Source organism: Phalacrocorax aristotelis, chromosome 4, assembly GCF_949628215.1.
Source record: "Phalacrocorax aristotelis chromosome 4, bGulAri2.1, whole genome shotgun sequence".
Lineage (NCBI taxonomy): Eukaryota > Metazoa > Chordata > Aves > Suliformes > Phalacrocoracidae > Phalacrocorax > Phalacrocorax aristotelis.
The window spans coordinates 51,032,696-51,056,305 of NC_134279.1; the positions used below are offsets into that span (position 1 = coordinate 51,032,696).

The 23,610-nt window shown below is 37.6% G+C and overlaps 1 protein-coding gene across 6 annotated transcripts in view; it reads right to left on the reverse strand.

Annotated features, from left to right (window-relative positions):
* Positions 1-23,610, reverse strand: part of MICU3 (mitochondrial calcium uptake family member 3) — a 66,601-nt gene that overhangs the window by 36,689 nt on the left and 6,302 nt on the right. For all 6 annotated transcript variants that reach the window (XM_075091403.1, XM_075091404.1, XM_075091406.1 and 3 more), the window contains exons 2-6: positions 16,647-16,800; positions 12,667-12,698; positions 11,744-11,822; positions 7,706-7,753; positions 6,196-6,278 (exon numbers count right to left, since the gene is read on the reverse strand). In XM_075091403.1, coding sequence (XP_074947504.1) covers positions 6,196-6,278; positions 7,706-7,753; positions 11,744-11,822; positions 12,667-12,698; positions 16,647-16,800 — 396 coding nt within the window. The remainder of the gene's footprint in view (positions 1-6,195; positions 6,279-7,705; positions 7,754-11,743; positions 11,823-12,666; positions 12,699-16,646; positions 16,801-23,610) is intronic.

A 23,610-nucleotide genomic window follows, 5' to 3' on the forward strand; every position in this document is an offset into this window, starting at 1 on the left:
GGGTTCCTCCTCTTCCTTGGAGGGAGAGAAAGAACTTGTAAACAAGACACTAACCACCCGATCTCTATCCCTGAGTGAGCTGTAAGATAAGTGAAAGAATTTCAGCCATCGTCCAGGTGAGCACGTTGTCACCTGGCTGCTCCGATGCTGGGATGTTGGGGCCAGTAGCCTGGAATTAGAGATTAGGGAAGCCAAACAACTGGGATCCCTTTCTAGGAAAGGGGCCATTGACAAAGTGATTGGAGAAGGGGCACAAACCCTCAGCCTCTGGAGGTGAGTCCTGTCCAAAGTGAAAGACAGGGATCCCTTCAAGGAAGATGTTATATATCACCCAGGCAGCTGGACCACCATGGAGAGAGGTATCCAGTCCCTGAGGGAATTAGCCATGCTGGAGGCCATTTATGGTGACCTGGACAATGAACAATCATCCAAAGATCCAGCTGAAGTCAAGTGCACACAACCCACATGGTAGAAGTTTGTATGGAGTGCACCATTGTCATATGCCAACTCACTGGCAGTAGTGACCTGGAAATATGGAGAAGGACAAGCAGTGGATGAATTGGCTGGCCAATTCCGGCAATACAAAGAAAGTCTCTCTTCCTCCCTCATCTCAGCTGTGAAGAAACTGTCCCGGGATGTCCAGCAACTCAAAGAAGATATGTCCTGCTCCCCACTTGTATAGACCAGTATCTCAGCTATTAGGAGTAAGTGTTCCTCTTCTCAGGAGGGAGTATATAGGGGGTACACACCACGGGGCATCCTGTGGTTTTTCCTGTGTGACCATGGAGAAAACATAATGAAGTGGGATGGAAAATCTACCTTAACCCTAGAGGCACAAGTATGAGTTAGAAGGAACAACAATCACAAATGGGGATTCCCTGAGGAAAAGTGCTGCTCCAGTGGGCAGTGCCCCATACAGAGTAGAAGGGCTGACGTTATTCTTGACTTTAATGAAGGGACTTTTGATCTGCATTTATAAGAAGTGAGTAATGTATACTATGACCAGGACTAGAGGGGCCCTGCCTCCAGCCAGGTGGACGAAAGGGATAACCGGGCTTACTGGACTGTGTGGATTTGATGGCCTGGCACATCAGCCCCACAGGAGTATAAGGCTTTAGTGGACACCAGTGCACAGTGCACCCTAATGCCATCAAGCTATACAGGGGAAGAACCCATCTATGTTTCTCGAGTGACAGGGGGATCACAAAAGCTAACTGTATTAGAGGCTGAAGCGAGTCTAACTGGGAATGAGTAGCAAAAGCACCCCATTGTGACTGGCCCAGAGGCTCCATGCATCCTTGGCACAGAATAGCTCAGGAGAGGGTATTTCAAGGACTCAAAAGGGTACAAGTGGGCTTTTGGTGTAGCTGCTTTGGAGATGGAGGAAATTAAACAGCTGTCTACCTTGACTGGTCTTCCAGAGGACCCTTCTGTTGTGGAGTTCCTGAGCGTCAAAGAACAACAGGTGCTGATCACCACCACAACAGTGCACTGGCGGCAATATCGCACCAACCGAGACTCCCCGATTCCCATCCGTGAGCTCATTCGTCGACTGGAGAGCCAAGTAAGTAAATAAGTAAGTAAGTCAGTCCCCCTCACCGTTTAACAGTCCCATATGGCCAGTGCAGAAATCTAATGGAGAATGGAGGCTAATTATCATGGCCTGAACAAAGTCATGCTGCTGCTGAAAACTGCTGTGCCGTACATGCTAGAGCTTCAATACGAACTGGAGTCAAAGGCAGCCAAGTGGTGTGCCACAACTGGTATCGCTAATGCATTTTTCTCCATCCCTCTGGCAGCAGAGTGCAGGCCACAGCTTCCTATCACTTGGAGGGGCATCCAGTACATCTGGAATTGACTGCCCCAGGGGTGGAAACACAGTCCTACCATTTGCCGTGGACTGATCCAGACTGTACTGGAACAGGGTTGAGCTCTGGAACACCTGCAGTCATTGATGACATCATTGTGTGGGGCAACACAGCAGAAGACATTTTTCAGAAAGGGTTGAAAATACTCCAAATCCCTCTGAAGGCTGATTTGCCATAAAACAAAATAAGGTCAAGGGACATCCAGTTTAGGAATGAAATGGCAAGATGGATGTCGTCAGATCCCAGTGGATGTGATCAACAAAATAGCAGCCACGTCTCCACCAACTAGCAAAAAGGAAACACAAGCTTTCTTGGGCGTTGTGGGTTTTTGGAGAATGCATATTCCAAAACGCAGTCTGATCGTAAGCCCTCTCTATCAAGTGACCTGAAAGAAGAATGATTTCAAATGGGGTCCTGAGCAATTACAAGCCTTTGAACAAATTAAACAGGTAATAGTTCATGCAGTAGCTCTTGGGCCAGTCTGGGCAAGACAAGATGTAAAAAATGTGCTCTACACCACAGCCAGGGAGAATGGCCCTACCTGGAGCCTCTGGCAGAAAGTACTGGGGCAGACCCAAGGTTGACCCCTAGGGTTTTGGAGTTGGAGATACAGAGGGTCCAAGGGCTGTTATACTCCAACTGAAAAAGAAATACTGGCAGCATATGAAGGGGTTTGAGCTGCTTCAGAAGTGGCTGGTACTGAAGCACAGCTCCTCCTGGCACCCTGACTGCCAGTGCTGGGCTGGATGTTTAAAGCGAGGGTCCCTTCTACACACCATGCAACTGATGCTACATGGAGTAAGTGGGTTGCACTGATCACCCAACGGGCCCGAATACAAAATCCCAGTCACCCAGGAATCTTGGAGTGATTACAGACTGGCAAAGATTTCAGAATATTGCCAGAGGAGGAAGTGACACATGCTGAAGAGGCCTGACTATATTATACATTACCGGAAAATTAGAACCAATATGCCCTGTTCACTAATGGGTCCTGAGGTCTTGTGGGAAAGCACCGGAGATGGAAGGCTGCTGAATGGAGTGCTATATGACAAGTTGCAGAAACTGCTGAAGGAAAAGGTGAATCAAGTCTGTTTGCAGAGTAGTAAAGGCCATCCAGCTGGCCTTAGACATTGCTGAATAAGAAAAGTGGTCAGTGCTCTATCTTTATACTGACTCATGGATGGCGGCAAATGCCCTGTGGGGGTGGCTACAGCAATGGAAGCAAAGCAACTGGCAGCACAGGGGCAAACCCATCTGGGCTGCCGCACTGTGGCAAGATATTGCTGCCCGGGTAGAGAACCTGGTTGTAAAAGTACATCACTCACATACCCAAGAGTTGGACCACTGAAGAACATCAAAACAACCAGCAGGTGGATCAGGCTGCTAAGACTTAAGTGGCTGAGGTGGATCTGGACTGGCAACATAAGGGTTAATTATTTATAACTTGGTCGGTCCATGACACCTCAGGGCATCAAGGAAGAGATGCAACATACAGTGGGCTCATGATCGAGGCGTGGACTTGACCATGAACACTATTGCACACGTTATCCATGAATGCGAAACATGCGCTGCAATCAAGCAAGCCGTGGTTAAAGCCTCTCTGGTATGGAGGACAATGGCTGAAATATAAATATTGGGAGACCTGGCAAATTGACTACATCACACTCCCACAAACCTGCCAAGGCAAACGCCATGTGCTTACAATGGTGGAAGCAACGACTGGATGGCTGGAAGCACATCCCGTGCCCCATGCAACCGCCCAGAACACTATCCTGGGCCTGGAAAAGCAAGCCCTATAGTGACACGGCACCCCAGAACTGAGTCAGAAAACAGGACTCATTTCTGAAACAATCTCATAGATACCTGGGCCAAAGAGCATGGCACTGAGTGTGTATAACACATCCCCTATGATGCACCAGCCTTTAGGAAAATCAAACTATACAATGGACTGTTAAAGACTCCGCTGAGAGCAATATGGGGTGGGACATTTAAACACTGCAATACACATTTCGCAAAAGCCACCTGGTTAGTCAACACTAGGGGATCTGCCCATTGAGTTGGCCCTGCCCAGTCAAAACTCTTGTATGTTGTAGAAGGGAATAGTCCCTGCAGTTCACATAAATCTGCTGGGGAAGACACTCCTGTCTCAGGCAAAGGCAAACCCATTCCTGAGATTGCTTTTGCTCAAGGACCTGGGTGTACTTGGTAGGTGATATGGAAGGATGGGGAAGTCCAATGTGTACATCAAGGGAATTTGATTTTAGGTGAGAATAGCCAATGTTTTGAACTGTATGATGTTAATTGCTATATAAAACTATATGTCATCAATTTTATGGTTGCTATATGCCAAATCAACTGTATCACAGTAAGAATCACCTAGACTAATGAAGAATGAACTTTAATGAAACTGAGCAAAGTGCAGCAGTGATGGAACCACAATTGGCTTCAGCATGCAACAATCCAACACCACACACCATCTCCCCTAACCTGAGTGACTGTTATGACTGATGGAGCCCAAAGTCATTGTCTAAAGGAACTCAACAGACATTTTAGAGGGATGGCTCATAGACTAAGAGAATAATATCTGTGTGTACATACGTACCAAAAGACAGGAAAAGCAGTGGTGGTTAATTGGGATGTATTGGAAACTGTGGGATTCAGGCATGATGTAGATGGTATAGAATAAGGGGTGGATACTGTCCTGGTTCTGGCTGGGACAGAATTAATTTTCCTCCTGTTATATATATGTAACAGCTATATATATATATAACAGCTATAACACAGTTGTTATAGTGCTGTGTTTTGGATTTACCATCAAAGTAATGTGAAGCACTGCTTATAATAAGTCAAGGGCTTTTCAGCTTCCCATACTCTGCCAGAAAGGAGGTGCACAAGAAGCTGGGAGGGAGTATAGCCAGGACAGCTGACCCAAACTGGCCAAAGGGATATTCCATACCATATGATGTCTTGCTCAGTATATAAACTAGGGGGAGTTAACCAGGGGCAGTGATCAGTGCTTGGGGACTGGCTGGGTGGCAGTCAGCAGGTGGCGAGTGGCTGCATCACCTGTTTATCCTGGGTTTTGTTCCTTTCTCTCTTTTTTGTTGTTTTCCTTTTCATTACGGTTTATTATTATTTATATTTTATTTCAATTATTAAACTGTTCTTATCCTAACCCACAAGTTTTCTCACTTTTACTCTTCCCATTCTTCCCCCCATCCCACTGGGGCAGATGGTGAGCAAGTGGCTGTGTGAGGCTTGGTTGCCAGCTGGGGTTAAACCAAAACAACTTCTCAGTGCGAGCATCGTTCTCATGGACTTAGCAGATCCTATCACCTGAAAACTTATGGAGTATTCGAATTTTAAGTGGCATTTATCAGATTTATCATAATCAAAATCAAAATATAATGGTTTAAGATTTCATTGAAGATTTTCTCCCAATTGCCAAATTCTTCTTAATGCAAAAATCTCAATGATGTGAAATAAACTAATTTTTCTTTCAAAGTCAGGGCCTTTTAGAACTGTTTACATTTCTAACCAGGAGTAAACTAAACTCTCTGCTTAAATAATTTATAGGAAGAATTTACAGAACTGTTTTTTTCAAGCAATAAACTGAATAAAGCTCTAGTTTGTAAAACACACTAATTCAGATTTGTAATGTAACAAAACCTTTGATGCAACAAAACTACTGCCAAGTTCTAGATGCCCTGACATCTGTTCCAAAGGACATGAAAATTACTCAGCACAAAGTCAGTTTTGCTATCAGGAATATTCTTAAAAAGAAATCACTGAACCTGAGCTTAGCAAATTGCTTCAGCATATGGATTTCATGGGCTGGACTAGATATATGTACAGTACATTTGATTTCATTCCAAACCTTGTCCAAAACAGATGAGTGTCACAGTATGTCAGTCAATATTTTTAGGTCGCCTGGGAGTATAAGCAGAACGAATGACAAAATGGTCACACAGGAAAAGATTCTTTCTCAAGTCACTCCATCAACATGGCAATTAAACAGTTCTGTTGACCATTGATACAGCAGTGTTACTTTAATAGCCTAATTATCTGTGAACATAGTAGCAATTAAAAAGATCCAGAATAAAAACTGGAATTAAGGTTCAAAAATCATTATATAAAACACTCCCATGCACTGTAATAAGGAGATGCTATTTACAATTTACATTAACTAAGGCAAATAAACAACTATAATCAATGAAGAATAGCTCATGTTCTCATGATTATTGACATCTTCATGAGTCTCAATCCAGACCAAAGAAATGAATTTCAAGACTACATCAAAATATTCGAAGACTGAAAATATACATACCACTAAGAATTCCTTTTTGTCCACCATCTCATTGCCATCAGTATCAAACATGTTGAAAGCGATTCTAAAACCGGCATGTGGCTCTGCCAAAAAAAACCCATTCAATTATTTTATTTGCCTGGAAAGAAAGCAAATATAAAACTCTAAGAAATTATTTGGCATCCATTTATAACAGCCATAACCTCAACTACTTTAAATTAGTATATTTGTGTACACAATAAATCCAAATCATAACATCTGTAAAACAATATTATTCATGTTATGAAAACAGAAGGCATGCTCACACATTCATAGATTAGGCGAAATAGACAGTAGAAAAGGAACATGAGATATCTGACCAAAATATCTCACAGTAATGGCTGGTCGGGTAGTTAAGAGTGTTAGTTCATAACCAGAGTCCATTTTATGTTACAAAACAAAAATCTGAAGAAAATAAATTTTCTGTGAAAACACAGTGTTCTAGAAGACACTGTAAAAAGCTTTGCAAAAAAGGTACAGGACGCAACTTCTGTTGAAAACAAATGATGTGTTGAAAAAGACCCAGGATTTTCTGGTCTACATCCTTAGAGTGATTGAAATCTGAGATTATGTTAGAATTTTAAATTATTTCTGAAATGTGGGGACTTTGAAGGTAACTGTAAGCGAAGCCTTTAGGCCACATTTTGGTGATAGTCAATGATTTGCGATATGGATGAATTATGGCCAAAACTTAGTTCAGAGAACAAAGAAATTACGGAAGAACATCCATCGATCCAGCGGTTTGGAACTTTAAGGGTTCAGGGTCAAGTTCCTGCTCTGATTCACAATAAGAATCCTAATCATGTCTGAAGAAAAACCTAAAAAATTTCTATTGGATTAATTACATACAAGGAAAGACAAAACGTGTTGCTCCTTCCCAAAAAACACCTCTTAAAATATCAAAACAAAGTCTGTATCAGGCTTAGTTTACTCCAGCTATAAGTTCTTCTACTTTGTTTTTATGGGTGGCAGAAGAATAAGTATTCCATTTTCTTAGTGTTTTCTAACATAAATAAACATTTACTTTAGTTCAACAGATTTTATATTCTATCACCGTCTCATTGATGTAACCCATTACGCACTAATAGATGAAACAAACCAGTAATAATGTGTATCTTTCTCTTCTCCCTATATTCAATGTCCTTTAAGAACTTCAGTAAATTCAGCTAGAAATTTTGTAGGACTTTCAAAGAAGAAAATAAATTTAAGCTTTTAACTGGGGTTTAGCTGAAGTATATGGTTCAACTTTCTCAAGAGTCAAAGCTGTTCTAGATAATAAAGCACTTAAATAAAACAGCGCAAGATTCCAGTAGGACAGGAGAGGTTCAGGTGGACATACAGATGCACGATACATTTTCCCCCCATATTGGAATATGGGGGAGAGGAGGAAAAAAAAAAAGAAAAAAGGAATATTGTAATGTACAGCAATACCTTCAGAGCTTAGAAATTTGTATGCAAGTTTTGGGTTTTTTTTTCCTCTAAAAGTACTTACTTGTTAAAATACATAAGAGGAATAAATATTCTGTGTAAGATATCACACCTGAAGAGAAAAAAAAAAGTTATGCCATATTAGTTTCACCTTGTCTTCACATCCTAAACTTGAAAATATTAGATCTATATGCAAGAAGAGTTTTTGTACACATGCATATTCATATGTCTGTGCATTTGACTGTATTCCATGTCAATGAGTTATTTGTCCAAAATATTGATCTATGGGGTTTTCTGTTTGGGTTTGTGGGGTTTTTTCTGTGAGTATTTTAGGGGAGGAATACATAAAATATGGCAAATAAACAACTACAGTCAGTGGATAAATTATTTATTCAATTTTCTTTCTGAAAACCCCACCAATAATTCATGACAATACACTCTAACAGTATGACAACATTTACTCTGAGAACATTAATAGTGCTCCCTCCTGATACATACCGTTTGAATACAGTTCTTGACTTTAATACATGCTTTGTAAGTGCATGTCCTATATTAATTGAAAACTTAGCCTCGTGTTACTTGTGAAAGCACAGATTTGAGCTTTTGAGTTGTCTTTATATGCACATTTTCATATTCATCACCTGAAATTTGTATTAAAACACTTAATGACTGTGTAAATTTTGTTAAATATTTTAAAGCTTGTTAGAGACGTTCATACTATCTGTTCTACATTCAGATGATCTGTAAGGAATACATTCTAAGCTTTTGATCTTTTGTTAGATGTCAAAAGGCAATCACAATGTGGAATGGCACTTCTTTTCTTTTCAGAAGTAATTAGGACAAAACCTGAATTCAAGCTGAAGTCAGTATCCAAACAGTATGTCTGGTACCATAAGCTGCTGTTCTGCTTTTCTAGCTCTTGGGTAAAGAGAAAACCTTGCAGAATGCCCATAGCACCAATGAAGAGAAGCATCTTACAGTTGACTAAGAACTGAAAACAATGACTTGCAGCTCTCCCAAGTATGCTTAGTTCTAATGATCTTCGAGGTTAAACTAGCAAAACTGGTTCTTGATTTCTAACCAATTGATTTCATCTGTTCTCCAAAACCAGAAGTGTTAAGTCAGTCCACGATATTAGACTATTTCAAAAGAGTAAAATAAAAAAGTATTTAGATGCCTGAGAGTAAAGATGTCTATCAGCTGGGATTTTCAAGAGTTGCTAGCTGTCTCCTTGATTTCAGTCCAAGTCAGGTGCAAAAGTTTTTAGATAAAGAGCCACATCTTTGGATGTCTAAGTATCTTTTAAAATCTGACTTAACTGAATATGTGACAAACTATATAAAATCATCTGACATTTTTAAACTGAAAAACTTGTAAAATTATAACTCAAAATCTGTATCATTCATATGGACTTTACAATTATTTGAACACATTTAACGTGAGCACTTCCAACACTGCCAAAATAAGAAATTTGGCATATTCTACTAATATTTACAGCACAAAGTTCTATATTAATTCTGTCCTGAAGTAACACTCAATAATTTCTGTTCTCTTGAATGAGATATGAACATCTCAACTATATTTCTCTTGGATCTGTCCAAATGCCTCCCCAAACCGTTGATCATACAATACTCATCCCTAAAAGCCAACTGTATTGAAAGAGAAGCAAGAGAATCATGTCTACTATCCTCAAACATAAAAGAAAAAATAACCAACCACAGAGATCTCCACAGATATCAGAGAGACTGGAATATAAAGACAATACAAAAGACAGACAGTTAACTAAACTATCTTTGGAACCAAATCAAATCCTAGAAAGTATCACTAAAACCCTCAATCTTTACCAGCTGCAATGCTACCCTCGCAACTTCCATTCCATTCATGTGAAAAACAACAAAAAAACCCCAAAGAAACGATATTAAATTTCAGTCTTCAGAACCAAAATTCTACCACTGCTAGTAGATCTTGTTAGGAAGGCTACTAACTATTTTTAATACCATCTACTCTTTTCCTCAATTTACACATAGCTCAACACTGGAGATTAGCAAAGATTAAATGTGAGCATTTAAGTAAGGTATGCTCTACACTTTATCTTCTTGCTTTTATACAGCAGCTTGCAGAAATTAGTTTTCAAAGGCCTGCTTGAATCTGTTTGGACAAGCAGCTATCGAGAAATCAGATACCTCAAAGGTTCTCATTCAGTGATGTAAAACATTCTTTAATAGCCAGTCAATAAATGTAAATATGTATTTTTGTTTGTTTAATGACACCTTCTTTGTTGTAAAACGGAGGAAGAAAGAGCAATTGTCAAGTAGTCCATCTCAGGTATGAAGAGAGCGATATAAAAGGCCTTGAAAGCATTCTCTCCTTTTGTTTGTACTGGTATATCGTAGCTGTAGACAGATAGTTCTGGTTGATTGCTCTGAGTGCTATAGGAGAGAGGCTCTGAAATGAGGACTGAAGAGAAAAGCTTACACTAAGATCGGAAAGAAGAGAAGGAGGTTGCTCAAGGGTAAAACATAAAAATAAAACTTAAGGACAACCAGTACAAATCTAGGTAGCTCATCTGGTTTAAATGAATGTATGGCAAAATAAACAGACATAGGCTTTTGCTACTTGCTTCATATTAAAATGTGCATGTTTTAAAGAAAATGAGTAAATTAATCTTGGAGTTTTCATGTCATGTACTAAATAAGCACTAAATTAGAATGAAAGAGACCTGAATTCTGTTCCCATTCCTGTCACTAGCTTACTGAATGACCTTATCAGTCATAAGATCCATCATCTTTTATGATCTATGAAATGGGATAACTGATCCCCTTTTTTGTAAGACACACTGAAAAGCTATGTAAGTGCTAAAGTTTATTACTAATTTTACCAGCTTATTATGCCAGTTTTGAGTCCTCTTAATTCCATCAACTTCTGTAGAATTTCACTGGCAGAAACCTGGAGTAAGATATTGTTGCATCAAGACTGCGCATGTTACAGACATTTTATTACAGATTTAGTAAGCAACATACAGGTATGTTTTTTTTTAAAAAAACTGATACTGTATTCATTTAACAGATTCTGAAGCTGAATTTTTATGTAATTAATATTTCAAAAGTCAGCTGTTCTGACTAAATAGAAAGCAGCCTAGGGCATGGAAATACAAGGAAATACAAAATGGCAAAGATGTGCCAGTTCCTGCCTCTCCAGAGTTCTGGCTGCAGACTCAGGGGAAAAAAGCGAGCACCTCCATGCACTAGATATTCCAGCCCAGGACCGTCCTCTGAGAATAGGTGTGTACTTATGCCTTTAATAAATCTGAATTGGATTTGATTTAATCAATTACATGCATACATTTGATTAGATTTTTGTTGTTGGTATGTGTATTTTAAGCATTCAAAGTGTCGTTATTTTATAGAAGTGCTTGTAGCTTCTTTTAAAAATATTTAAAATGCTCCACCAGACCTTTCCCATTCTGAATTTAATCAAAGGAATATGTGGATTATTTATCATAAATAACTTTTAAATGCCTGTATACAGCCATAAGAGGTTTTTTTGTTGTTGTTGATTTTTTTCTTTTTTTGTTTTTGAAGTGATACAACTTATTAAAAAAGGGGGGGGAAGGGGAGACCAGGAGCATGGCTCATGGCTCTTCCTTTACCAATAGTGTCAGTTTTAAAAGCTATCCACGCCCTCATCTGCAGAATTTAAAGGTATATATAGTATTTCTAAAACTGCCTCTCTGCTCTGAAGAAAATGCTTGTCCAGTGATATAAGATACCATTACTGCCTTTAAAAATAATCAAATCATTGAACTACTAAGATCATAAAGAGATATCATGTTCATTACAACAAACTGAACGTGAAACATTCAGCCATGAGTTTAACAAACGCTTAAGATACCAATTCACTTAAAGAGGCTAGCTGTAAGATAGCAGGATCAAAACAATGTAGAGGCTAAGGGGAACTTTTCAACACTGTAAAATGTAGAAAGCAACAAACACTTTTTATCTTTTTGAAGATATGACTCAAATTAAAGTACAACATCACTTTAGCCACAATAACTTAACACAAGTGATAATTTGGTTCAGGAAAACAAATTCTTATCCCCCACCTTTCTCATTAAGATTACGGAAAAGTTTAGATGATCCTTTCCAGACCGGTGGTGTCTCCATAAGGATCTGATTCAGTTCCTAAAAAATAAGATTTTAAAAAGATAAAAGTATGTAATTAAATATTTAACGAAGTAGTTAAGAGATGATGAGTAAATGCTAGGAAATCAATAAAAAAGACAAGGAACTGCATGAAAATCTACTAGTTAACTTCAGTTTACCAAAATTACTTTGGAAGTGCGCAAGCAAATATATAAATTTTGCATACATGATTATTCCAAGAATTGCTCATCTGAATGAATACTAAGTGTTTGCAGAGTTGGACAGAGACATGTAACATATTTGTTGCTGAAATTACTCACCACTGCCCATATTCACTGAAGCCAAGGATAAGTCCCTCTGGATTTCAGTAAGGTTTTCATACAAGCTCCAAGCAAATGTTCTTTTAAAACACTACCCCTGAACTAAGGCAAACTTCACCCATGAATATGAATGTACTTTCCTTAAAATACAAGGATACAGACAGGGTCTTTTTAGAGTTGCACAAATGTAAAAGAAAAAAAAGTAAGAGGCACTTAAACATCACAAAAGGTAGAGAGTGGCATGACTATTTCAGGCAGCTTTGGATACACCTGTTACACTTAGACACTAAAACTCAGTCAGAGAAGGACTGAGGAAGGAACTGACAGAGGCTTGAGAAAGTCAGCAAATCCAACATAACAAGCACAGCTGCTCAAGTATCTTTGAGATTCTGGATTCAGCTGAGTCTGAAGTGACAAAAAACGAAGAAATCAAAGTCTCTCTCTTTAAAAAAGAAAAATAAATTTTAGAACTCCTTTCTCCTGTGACTTTAAGTTTACATCATGAAAGAAAGTAACTGTATCAAAATCTATGGTTATAAGACAGCACAGGAATTATTGCCCACCTGCTTTGAAAGAGATCGCCACTTTTTAGCACCTGCAACAAAAGACAGAAGTTATGAATGCCATTGTGGTGTCATAAAAATTAGACTCCACCTATACTCTGTGTTTTCTAGGCAAATAAAAGATATTTTCCCTATTTCATGAGGCTAATCTTCAACCTGGTTCAAAAAATTATCTTTGTTGTTAAAAAAAATTAGCTTAATACATACCTAAACTCCTAACTTTAAAGAATCAATTCAGATGTATAGTTTTTAATCCAACTCTGCTTCAGCGAAAGAAAAGACTTCCTACCTCCAAAACACACCACTAAAGCACTAAACAGGAAATAGAGGGCATTCATGTTAACCAGTGGTATCAATATTCTGAAATAATTATTTAGTAGCAGTAGTATTACAGTGACGATTGTAGGGAGACCTAGATTCTGGCCCTTGGTTCAGGGCCTAGTCACACATTTTAAACCAAACACAGAAAAAAATTATCAAAACTATACCAGGTGCTAAGACTCCCTTCAGCCATTCCTAATTACTCAAATTCATGGTCCCTCTTACAGCCTGTCAGAGTCAATTTTTTCTAAGCAGTTTTAACAGAGGAGCTGAAGAGGGCCTCTTGTTCAGAACTGGAACTGCTTGTTAACACTTAAAATTGATAGTAAGACTGAGCAGATGCTTTCTTCCTTATTCCTTAGATGAAAGACTCCAAGAGCAGAAAAAGATATCTGCATTTGACAATAGTTGACCACAACCATCCAAGAATTCAAACCTTGAGGTTCCTCACCACCCTCTCAAGACAACCAATTGCGCAGATTCAATATAGAGATAAAGCACTCTGAATATCAGAATTCACAAAGGTACAAATGGTAGGAGAATATGTAGTGAAATTCATAACTTTTTGGTTGGTAAAGGCTCATTTTTATAGAGCAAAACACCGTGGTATTAGAAATTCCTTCCTCTTTATGAACTCCATGCTCTGTAAAATAATTATCATGATACAGAAGCTACTCACTATGGTGTTTCATTAGTTTATGGTTAGAAACTCACTGAAATTTTAGTTTTACATCTTGGTAGAGGTTAGCACCAAGACTGTCCACAAGTACCCCTCCAACTATGGTGGAGTTATATCAAGCAACATCATGACATGAGCTAACAGATTTTCATATACTTTTCAGTTTAATTTTTTAATGTCAAATAAGGCTTGTCTCAAAATGCTAAATAAAACCCAACAAAAAACCTCATTTGCCATACAAACTGATATAAGTTTATGCCTACCATAAAAATCTTGGGGAATAAATATTTCTAAATTTCCAATCAGATAGATTTTTCTTTCTAGACAAGCAAGTGAAGATTTATGTGTACATACATACTCTGTACAGCTCAGTATTAGGCTAAAATTACTGTAGTTAGGGCTAAAGGGAAGCTGAACTTCTCTTAATTGGCTTTCTAAATAAATAAGCATATATTCAGATGATAGAAATATATCATGCATGACTGTTAAAAATATTGTATTTTCCCAAATGAAAGCCTGCCACCATAAAGGCAGAAGCAACAAGCTAATTACAGCATTTATTTAATATTTTTTATAATAACTGCCTGGAGTCAGAAGTTACATTTTATAAAAGAAAATATACTCTTACCATATTAGTTAGTGTTTAATCAAAAAAGGAAGTGAACACCCTCTTGACTTTTGTAGGGTTTACAAGATTTCCAAAGTAAATCAATCACAATAGACGCATTCACTCCATCACAAATCTCATTCAGGTCTAGTGTTATTAGCTTTTCTACAAAGCAGATATAAAGAGCTACTATTATTACTCTTCAAAGGGCATTTTTGCTTTTTGACGAACCTCAAGACCTTTCTAGTCTTTATCCATTAAAAACCCAGGTATACGTTCTTTCTTTTTCTGCAAAATATAGTTGCTCTAGTATGTCAGCCTGAATGGACCCACCTATTTACAACTTGTAACTTATTTACAAAGTGATCCAAAAATAAAAAATGTTAAATTTAGAATGTAATATTTCATTGAGAAAAATACCTTCCTTGAAGTTACTGCCTTCCATAGAGCAAGACAGAAAATTAAGACTTGCCCAAACAGACAAAACAGTACAAAGCTGCAGTATAAAGGTTGAAATTAACACAGTCAGAGATCAAAACCTGGAAGTGATAATACCCACAGGTCATCTACTTCATCTGTTACCTCCTACTTGTCAGCCTTCTGTCCAAATGTCCTAGACAATATGACTTCCACTACAACAAAGCCATCCAATTCTACTTAGTTACAGCCTCTTACATTATCCCTTAAAATAATTATTGCAATCATGTAATCTCTCATACTAGTCTACAAAACTAAAGGATATCCAGGTTAGTTTTGTTTTCAGTCTCAGAGATGACTGGATGCACAGGAAGGATTTTCATATGAAGAAGGCTTGCTGCATTGAACTCTGAAGGGTATCTGACTGTTCAACTCCAGATCTCCTCTTTTGGCATGAGATGAACAGAACGTCCTTGTGAGCTTAACATTTTTTGGTCTGGTCTTGTCTGGTTTGTTTTTTAAAATCTGAATACTTGCTGTGAGACAGGAGGAAGCATAAATTTCATTAGCATGGAAAAATTTTAATAGCAAACCATACATAAGGTGTGGTCAAACCAGTCAAACTGTCATAAAATGGAGTTAAAACAAAATGTTTAACTGATGTCCAGTATGTGGCACCAGATGCTTCATGACCATACATGGTGAAACCCAATTCCACCATAACAAAAAAAAGGAAGACTTGGAGATCTGGGCAGAGGAAGTAGGTATAAAGTGCTGATGTGCATTTGATTAACTTCTGTGATAAGAAATCTGCCTCCTCTTTTAACTGCAGAGCAAAAAAAGAGAATGAAGATTTGTTTTCTGGTAAGAGTTTCAAAGTTTCACAAGTTTTCACCACCTAAGCTCTATCTTCTGTCTTCACTGTTACACTAAGATTATATCTTTATTCAAAAGTTACAGAAGTTTTGATCACTAATGTGCCATGGCTGAATTCTTTCCTCTTGTTTCATTACTATTACGAGAACAAAGGAAAAAAAAAATCTAACATCTGCACAGAGCTTCAAGCTCTCCTCTGACTGTTTTAGCTACTTTTGACTGTTCTCTATACTAGCTTTGTGGCGTAGACTTTAAGAAGAAAGACATAAGGTGAGTTATTATACATGTCACACCTGAGCAAAGATATTCACTTTCCCCAGAAGTTGTGTGCTGCTACCAATGCACTGCAAGCCTGAGGGCCAGGAAATCAAACTAGATCAGAAATGGATCACCTTACTATTTAGTCGCTCTTTGATACTTAAAGCAAAAATTTTACAATAAGTGAACTAAAGTAGATGGTTTATTTTTCGTTAATTTAATTAACACATAGTGCTAACTCTGGCAACTTTTAAGTGTAGAAAGTGGATCCCCTGGGGGACTGAAAGTCTTACTCAAAGCATGTTATTTAGAAAGCTGTGATACAGTTATAAAATCTCTGTGGGGCAAAAAAAAAAAACCCAACATGATAGCAGATGACAATTTAAGATGGCAAAACTTGGAAAACAACATTATCCTAAATTATTTAGGGACTCATATCTTGCCTGCCTATTTACACTGGAACTATACAGAGGAGGCAAGAGTTTTACAGCAACACTCACCTGCTCAGAAAGAAACCGTAATTGTAACTGTGTCAACGCAAATGGTACAAATTAACTTCTTGTCTTTCATGCCTGCTGAGCTGTCTGTGACCTCTAAGACAAGAATGTTTAACTAATGACTAGTATACAAACATTTACAACCTGATAACAATCAGGATACTGATTGTATGCACTCAGATGACATTAAAAATAAAATTCTGCAAGATGCAGTACCTTTTTACCACAATCAGAAATAGAAGTAGTCATCAAAAGCAAATGGAAAAATAGCATACACCACTGGCATTTTCCCTAGCAATTTTATCAATATAAAACTCCTGCTTACATTTGGGTTCATCATTTGTGACAGCCTGAATGAAGTCATATGGAGTCATATATAGCTGTCCTTCAAATTCTAAACTGGCAAACCTACGAAACCGTTGCTCCCGAGGAGTTGCATAAAGGTGTAAATCTTCAAGGTCTGATCTGCTTTCTGTAACCTTCAAAGACAGAAGGAAACAATTTTAATGTATGAAAGAAGTTTTGGTTTACAATTGCCACTGCCATTCACCATAAAAAAACCATAAACATAAAGGTGATAATTCAAAGTCAAATGCATCCAAATGTTTTTGCATGGTAAGAGCTGAAACTCTAGATTCAAGTCAAGATTTCACTGCTATCGTTTTCAGTCTTCTACAGTTTTAGCAATAAATCTTTACACGCTGAAATTGTTGACAGTACCCAAGCTCAGAAGAAAAAAAAAAAGAAAAAAGAGAACTTAGGCTTTTGAATCACAGAAAAAGGGGCAACTTTAACTCAAGGGAAGTCCATGTAACTTCAGCAGTCAGTCTTTAAACAACTCTGCTAAAATTATTTCAGCTGTCTGACATTTCCAGAAGAGAATGGAATACCACTTTTTAAATATTGCTTCTTAGTGCAGAGCGCAGCTGTTGACAATAATAGGCAAGACACCTCCATAATATACTCCAGTATAAATCTTCCGTGGATATGCTATTTCAAGTATCTGATGCAAATAAAACCATCATACTTGGGGGAACAGAAGAAGAGAACATAATTATTCCTCGAGTTACAGAAGTACTATATGGCATCAAGTTTATACCTCATGAAAGTTTACAGATGTCAGGAGTTTCTGGTATATTTACCACGCAGCTGCTTTACCTGTAAATTTAGCAGTACAAAACTGTAGGTGTTGTAAATTATTACATCTTTGTGTTACTCTGTCAAACCTTTTAACAGACAATACACTATCGCTATCTGAAAACTTTTTTTTAGCCCTAATGAGGCAAGCTCCTCTGTGGAATCAGTATCTTGAAAATTTAAGCATCTTGAACTTTTTTTCCAGAGATTAAACAACCAAACCCAAACCGTTTCATAAAAGGAAGAGCAATTATATAGCTAACTTCTCCCAGTATGTTACAATAGGAACGCAGCATCTTATCAATGAAATATCCCAAGCTGCCACTGTCCTCACTATTCTTGTCATTTCATACAGTATCCCTAAAATCCTCCAGGTGTCAAACTAAGGAAAGGCAACAACTAGGACATGGTTTAACTAATGTCTATGCTTTAACAACTCGGAAAACAGCCAAATACATTTTGTTTTTCAGAGAGGCATTTAGCACAAAGGGAAGTTGGGAGATGTCTGCAGTTGCTGTCTGCTAAGAGAGAAGTCCTCAACTTCAAATGGAAATTTGTCTTCCAAAATCCAATCAGAAGAAAAGGCACATTTATACTGGGCACTCAAAAATCTGGGCTCACTTTCCTTCTGCTTTCCAAACAATGTCCTTAAAAAATAAAACATTAGTAAGACTACTGCAGTGAAACAGAATTCATGGCCTCAGTTGTACCTAAGAGATTAAATTATGTTTATAAAACAGACACATCAAAAATGAATGTCTAGAAGAGGTCAAACACTTTCTATTTGGAAAAACAAAAACAACAAAAAAATCACATGTATAACCACAATGTAACAGAAGACTCGCAATTTCTTGATTTTATATATGGAAGTCTTAGTACTTCAATACTTTATCTAGGACATTTTAACCAGCCTTCTAGAAGGAAAAAAAGACTACTGACTGCGTAGTTCTCTTTCTAGACTTTCACTAGTATTTCTAAAATTATTGCTTCTATTGTGTGTAAAAATTTTTCATTTCAATGGGAAAAAAAATGTCCTGGAAAGTAAGAGTAATAGCAATGCTTATTGAATCATCTAATCTTCAGTAGACTGCTCTACATACAAATATTCTGCACTTCTATCGGAGAAGCAGTTTAAAACCTGGTCTTCGTGTTTTTTATCATTTTCAGATGATTACCAAATTAAACACGGGGAGAAAAAATAAAATCTAACTGTCAGATCTACAAACTCACCTCAGAATGACAGAAAAAAGCTGAATTATCTTCTGACATACCCACATGCAAGCCAAAATATTTCTGTCCTACCTCACTGTTTGAATATTATGGTCTTACTGATCCTTCAGGAGTCCAGTGGCATTCAAGCTATGCCTTCATGTGGGACTTACATGACTCAATTGTTTTGGTAGAGCTTGTGACAACATAACTGATTATCCCTGTACTTGAAGTTTAATAATCTCTCTTATTTTTAATACATATGTTATTTTATCACTATTACAAACATGCTTTTGAATACATGCAGGTTGTAAGCATGAGGAATAAAGCAATATTTTTGCAAAGTCAATTTTCAGAAACAAAACTGCTGCAACGCTGTATTACACATGTAGTATATAATCGATTGTAATCAGTCATAACCAATCATACATACTCAGGAGACTCTGTAGAAAATGTGTCACTCAAGAAATACCATCTCAGTTCTAATCACTGTTAGTATACAGAGAGCATGTACAGATTCTTGCTCTCTCAAGAAATTCACACTATCTCAGGTACTAGTGCTTAATATTTTACTTGAGACACTTAGAAAAGCATTTGCTACGTTCTCAGACACATATTTCAACATTATGTTAAGTAGACTATGCTACTCTAAATATAAAATAACTGCCTGCAAGCACAGACTTTTCAAGACATGCTTAAACTTAACTCATGCCAGTAGTCAGGTCTGCAAAACTTATATTTCTGCTCCATTTTAGCCAATCTGCAGTTTCCCTCTGACTATATAACCACGCCAGTATTTCACGCTCTGGCTCAAAGTCATAACCTGATATGAACACAGCTTGCCACCAAAAAGACTGGTACTCCCCTAAAGGCTCAATACCCTGCATGTGCTTGCTCTTGCACTTTATGTTGATTTTTCCCAAACATCAAACTGGATAAGGGAACTGGTCTGACTGAAAACTTTTTGTTTTGGTGGTGTTATTTTTCAGCCAGATCAATGCTTGGATGTACCCCACAAGAACAGTTATTTGTTCCAAAACATAGGCCACAGGAACTTACAGCTTACGGAAATAAAATACCACCTGTTCCAGCAGCAAGGTCCACCTACTTCAAGTTAAAGTGATGGCAAAACTGCAGGCTTTAGTTTTATTCCACAGAATAAAAGTACCACTTTATTTTGAACTTTGTGGGTTTACGTGAAAGAATCAAAACAAGTTGTTTCTGCTATTGATCCAACATTAATTCAGACAAATGTATACAGAGCTTAGCATGTACTAGATCACTGGTCCATATACTAAATGTCCATACAAAATCAACATTTGGCTGCAGAAAACTCCAGGCACACACTTTAGCAAACTGACAAATAAAACCATATTTGGGAATAATACAAATTTTGTCCAAATTTCTTGTTCAGAGCCTTCCTTCTTCTATTACTGCTTATCAATCTATGTAACACAGAGCAACTTTAAGTCTTTAAGTGCATAAAGGCTGTAATTATTGGGAATGAATCAATATGCTAATTAAAAGCCAAGCCATTCTAAAGTATGACCTCTCCAGAATTTAAGAAATTCATCTCAGCACACAAGTATGAGATGTCTCCTGTTCTCCCAGCATTAGCAGATCATAATCCAGTGAGGCAAGTATGAGAATCTTAGTGATACCAATTGTTCTCAATTTATTTATTTGATACTTATGCCCAGGATAGGGAATCTTATTGTAGCACCATTAGTATCAAACCCAATGGACACACGAACAAGACACAGAAAGTAGATGTTGAATACCTCAGGGAAGGTACTGTTGGTGAAGGAGAGAACAGGATTCAATAAAATTCCAATTTCTATTTGAAGTTTCAAGAGCTTATCCAGACTAAATCTCTCTGTAATTATCAACAATCTTCAAAAACTTTCATGAAAAGTACATCTCTGACAAACAAAAGAGGGGAGATTTTTTTATCCTTCTGTTTACTAATCCTTCTGGCAATCCTGCCTACTAATTACTATGATCTTGTATCATGTTATGGTTCTCTGCCTTTTAAAAACTGGACATGGCCATTTCCTTCAAGCAGAATGTCACAAATCTCACAACAGCAGTATTATCTTAATTTTAGGCATAGCTGGTTAGCTCTTGGTTTACCTGCTCATGTACACCAATCTACTTTGTTATTAGAACTCTTTTTTTTTTTTTTTTTTTTGGCTGGGGGGGAGCAGGGAAGCACCACAGCTGAAACCAAGAATCTAGCTGGTGGCTAGAATTTCCATCCTTCCAACTTCACAACTCATGAAGTAAATAGAAAGAGGCAAGACTGAAGCTCAGCAGCACTCATGAACAATATATTATCTTTTCTCTAGTCTCAAAAGAATCTAAGCATTAGCAGTTGTAATGAAACAGCTTACAGTTATCATCCTTCTGCCCTTCCTCCCTCAAACTCTGGCACCTCGTTCCTCCACATTTCACCTACCATTCCCTGTCCCCCTGTGCCACAGCCTTGCAGAAGGACTGCAGAGTCACAGCACCTTTTTGGGGTGCTGCTATTCATGGTCTTGGTTTCCATCTGCCTTCTGCAAAACCAAGAACAGAGATTGTGTGGCTCTTCTAAGTTCTGTTTAAATCAGCTGAGGAGAAAAAATTATCTTGGCCTATTTTCTTGCCAGTCCCTAACACAGAAATGTATATACATATACGTAGCTCTCACACAGAGGAGACATTTCATAGTACAGGAGCAAATGGATTCAGCACTCATGCAAACCACCACCATGCAAATGAACAGAGGGAAACATTTCCCATAAGAAAGTCCATTTTAATATAATCTCATCAAAACAAGGAAAGTAAAAATTAAATTGAAGACCAAATAGTAATTTGGCAGGGTACTTCTCTGAATGGAGAGCTTCGCTTTTCATTAACGTGTGCTTCCATTGTAAATCTATGCTACAAATGTATTCCAGATATTTTAGGCTGTTTGTGAAAGGCCTCAAAAGTTTCAAATTTATTATGCCAATGAAAATATAATTATAATGCTCTCTCACTAATAAATTTCATGGACTTAATTCTTAAAATCTATTTTCTAGAAGTACTGCATTTAGAGAGGGTCATCTAAAGTCACAGTAACACCACCACGTGTCTCACAGAGTAGTAGCCCTTTGGATGAAGGTCTTTGTTATGGACACTCAACGTTTTTAAGCCAATCAACCTCGAAAGCATTCCCTGCAGAACCTATTTTAGATTGATACCCCTCTGTATTTTCTCTTTTGTGCATAGAGTATTCACAGCAAAAACTTGAGTGAAGAAAATCTAGGCTTTCTACCAACCAAGTGCTCAAAACCCACTCCCATTTTGGGTTCATCTTTCACATGCTGTGTCTACTGATGGAGTCAAGTCAAAATGCCCTAAAAGCCTGGTGCTCTCACCACATATTACTTGAACTTCCTGGAAGCATGGGCTAATCTCCATTTCTGGTCTCATGTTTGTCTTTCTGGCTCTCTTACCAAATTCAGGCAGACCATATCTCGGAGGTATACCATGAATTAACCTGTACAGCCTTTCAGTGAAATCCATGCAGTAACTCTACATTGCTGTAAGCTGGCCTACCACAGGACATGAGCTCACAGAATAACATTAAAATAACTAAAATTTTGCAGTAGTTAAGACCCAAACTATCTGAAAGTATTAATAAATGGTAATGATATGGCTCAGGTTCACTGGAAGTGAAGTACAGATGACAAAACATCACATCATTACCCTTTCTATTAAAAAACAGAAATGTTCTTTGCCCCATGTTAAGCCTCATATTACATTGTCAGTAATTCATAAGTTTTATCCTGTGGCAAAAGGTCTAGATTTCTCATACAGACAAGCTTAAATGCCAGACACAGGATTTGTCACTTGAAAATTAGCCTACAAGTTCATAAAGATCTCCAGAAATAGTCCGCAAGAATCCATTACCAAAACCCAGAACAATACTCCACCTCCCAAATTCTGAGGATATATACAAATAACGCAAAATATTTTAGAAAACAAATACATAAAAACATACATGCTGTGTGTGTGCGCATATGAGGTAAAAAACTCCAACAGTACCACATAAAAAAACACAACTTTGCTGTGTTCCAAGTCAAATGAGTGTTCTCTTGCTTCTTCCAACTGATAAAGGTGAGACTATTTTAGCTAAAGCAGCCAACAATTACTACTAAAAGTACCTTTTGCTTGCAGTCAAAAATACATTCTGTTACCGTAGTTTAATCTTTAACTAATTTATTTCAAGTGAGTGAGTTTCTTTGATTTTTTTGCTTGCAAAGTAATCTGTCTTCCATCAATGCGAATCTGTGCAAATTATTAAAATAAAAAGGTTTTCAAAGCAATGCTGTTTCTTACTTCCTTCGTTTAAATTTGACTTCAGGCTTATTTAATATGCTCCCATGTAGATAAAAGTAGCACAATTTCGTTTTCATGCTGGGTGGCCAAAAGGTTAAACGTCAAGTTCCCACTGTGGGAAAATCCCAAAGTAGACAAAACTGTTTTGATGCTTACTGAAGTTATATTTCTAGCAGACTACTTAGATGTAGTACAGCCAACAATTCTGTTAGTTGATCCTGCTTCACTGAGATAAGGCCACTATTATATTAAAATATTTACAAGCATAGGAAGCTGGAATGTGTTTAAAAGGCTGTAAAAAGGGCCCTGTTCAAATACAACTCTGTTACAGGAAATCCTTGGGGTTACAATGTTTACCTGTAAGCACAGCTATTCCAGAAATCCTCCAAAATAAGTATTATGCTAAAATATTCTCCGACAGTCCTTCTTACATTAGTTTCACATGGAAGTTACTTAACCTCTAGCCATTCTTCAAGAAGCTTCAGTCAGTGTGTATATCCTACTACACATGTCCATATGCTTCACTGCATGCAACACTAAAACATACTAGTAGCTGGATCTGTCTGTTACAAACA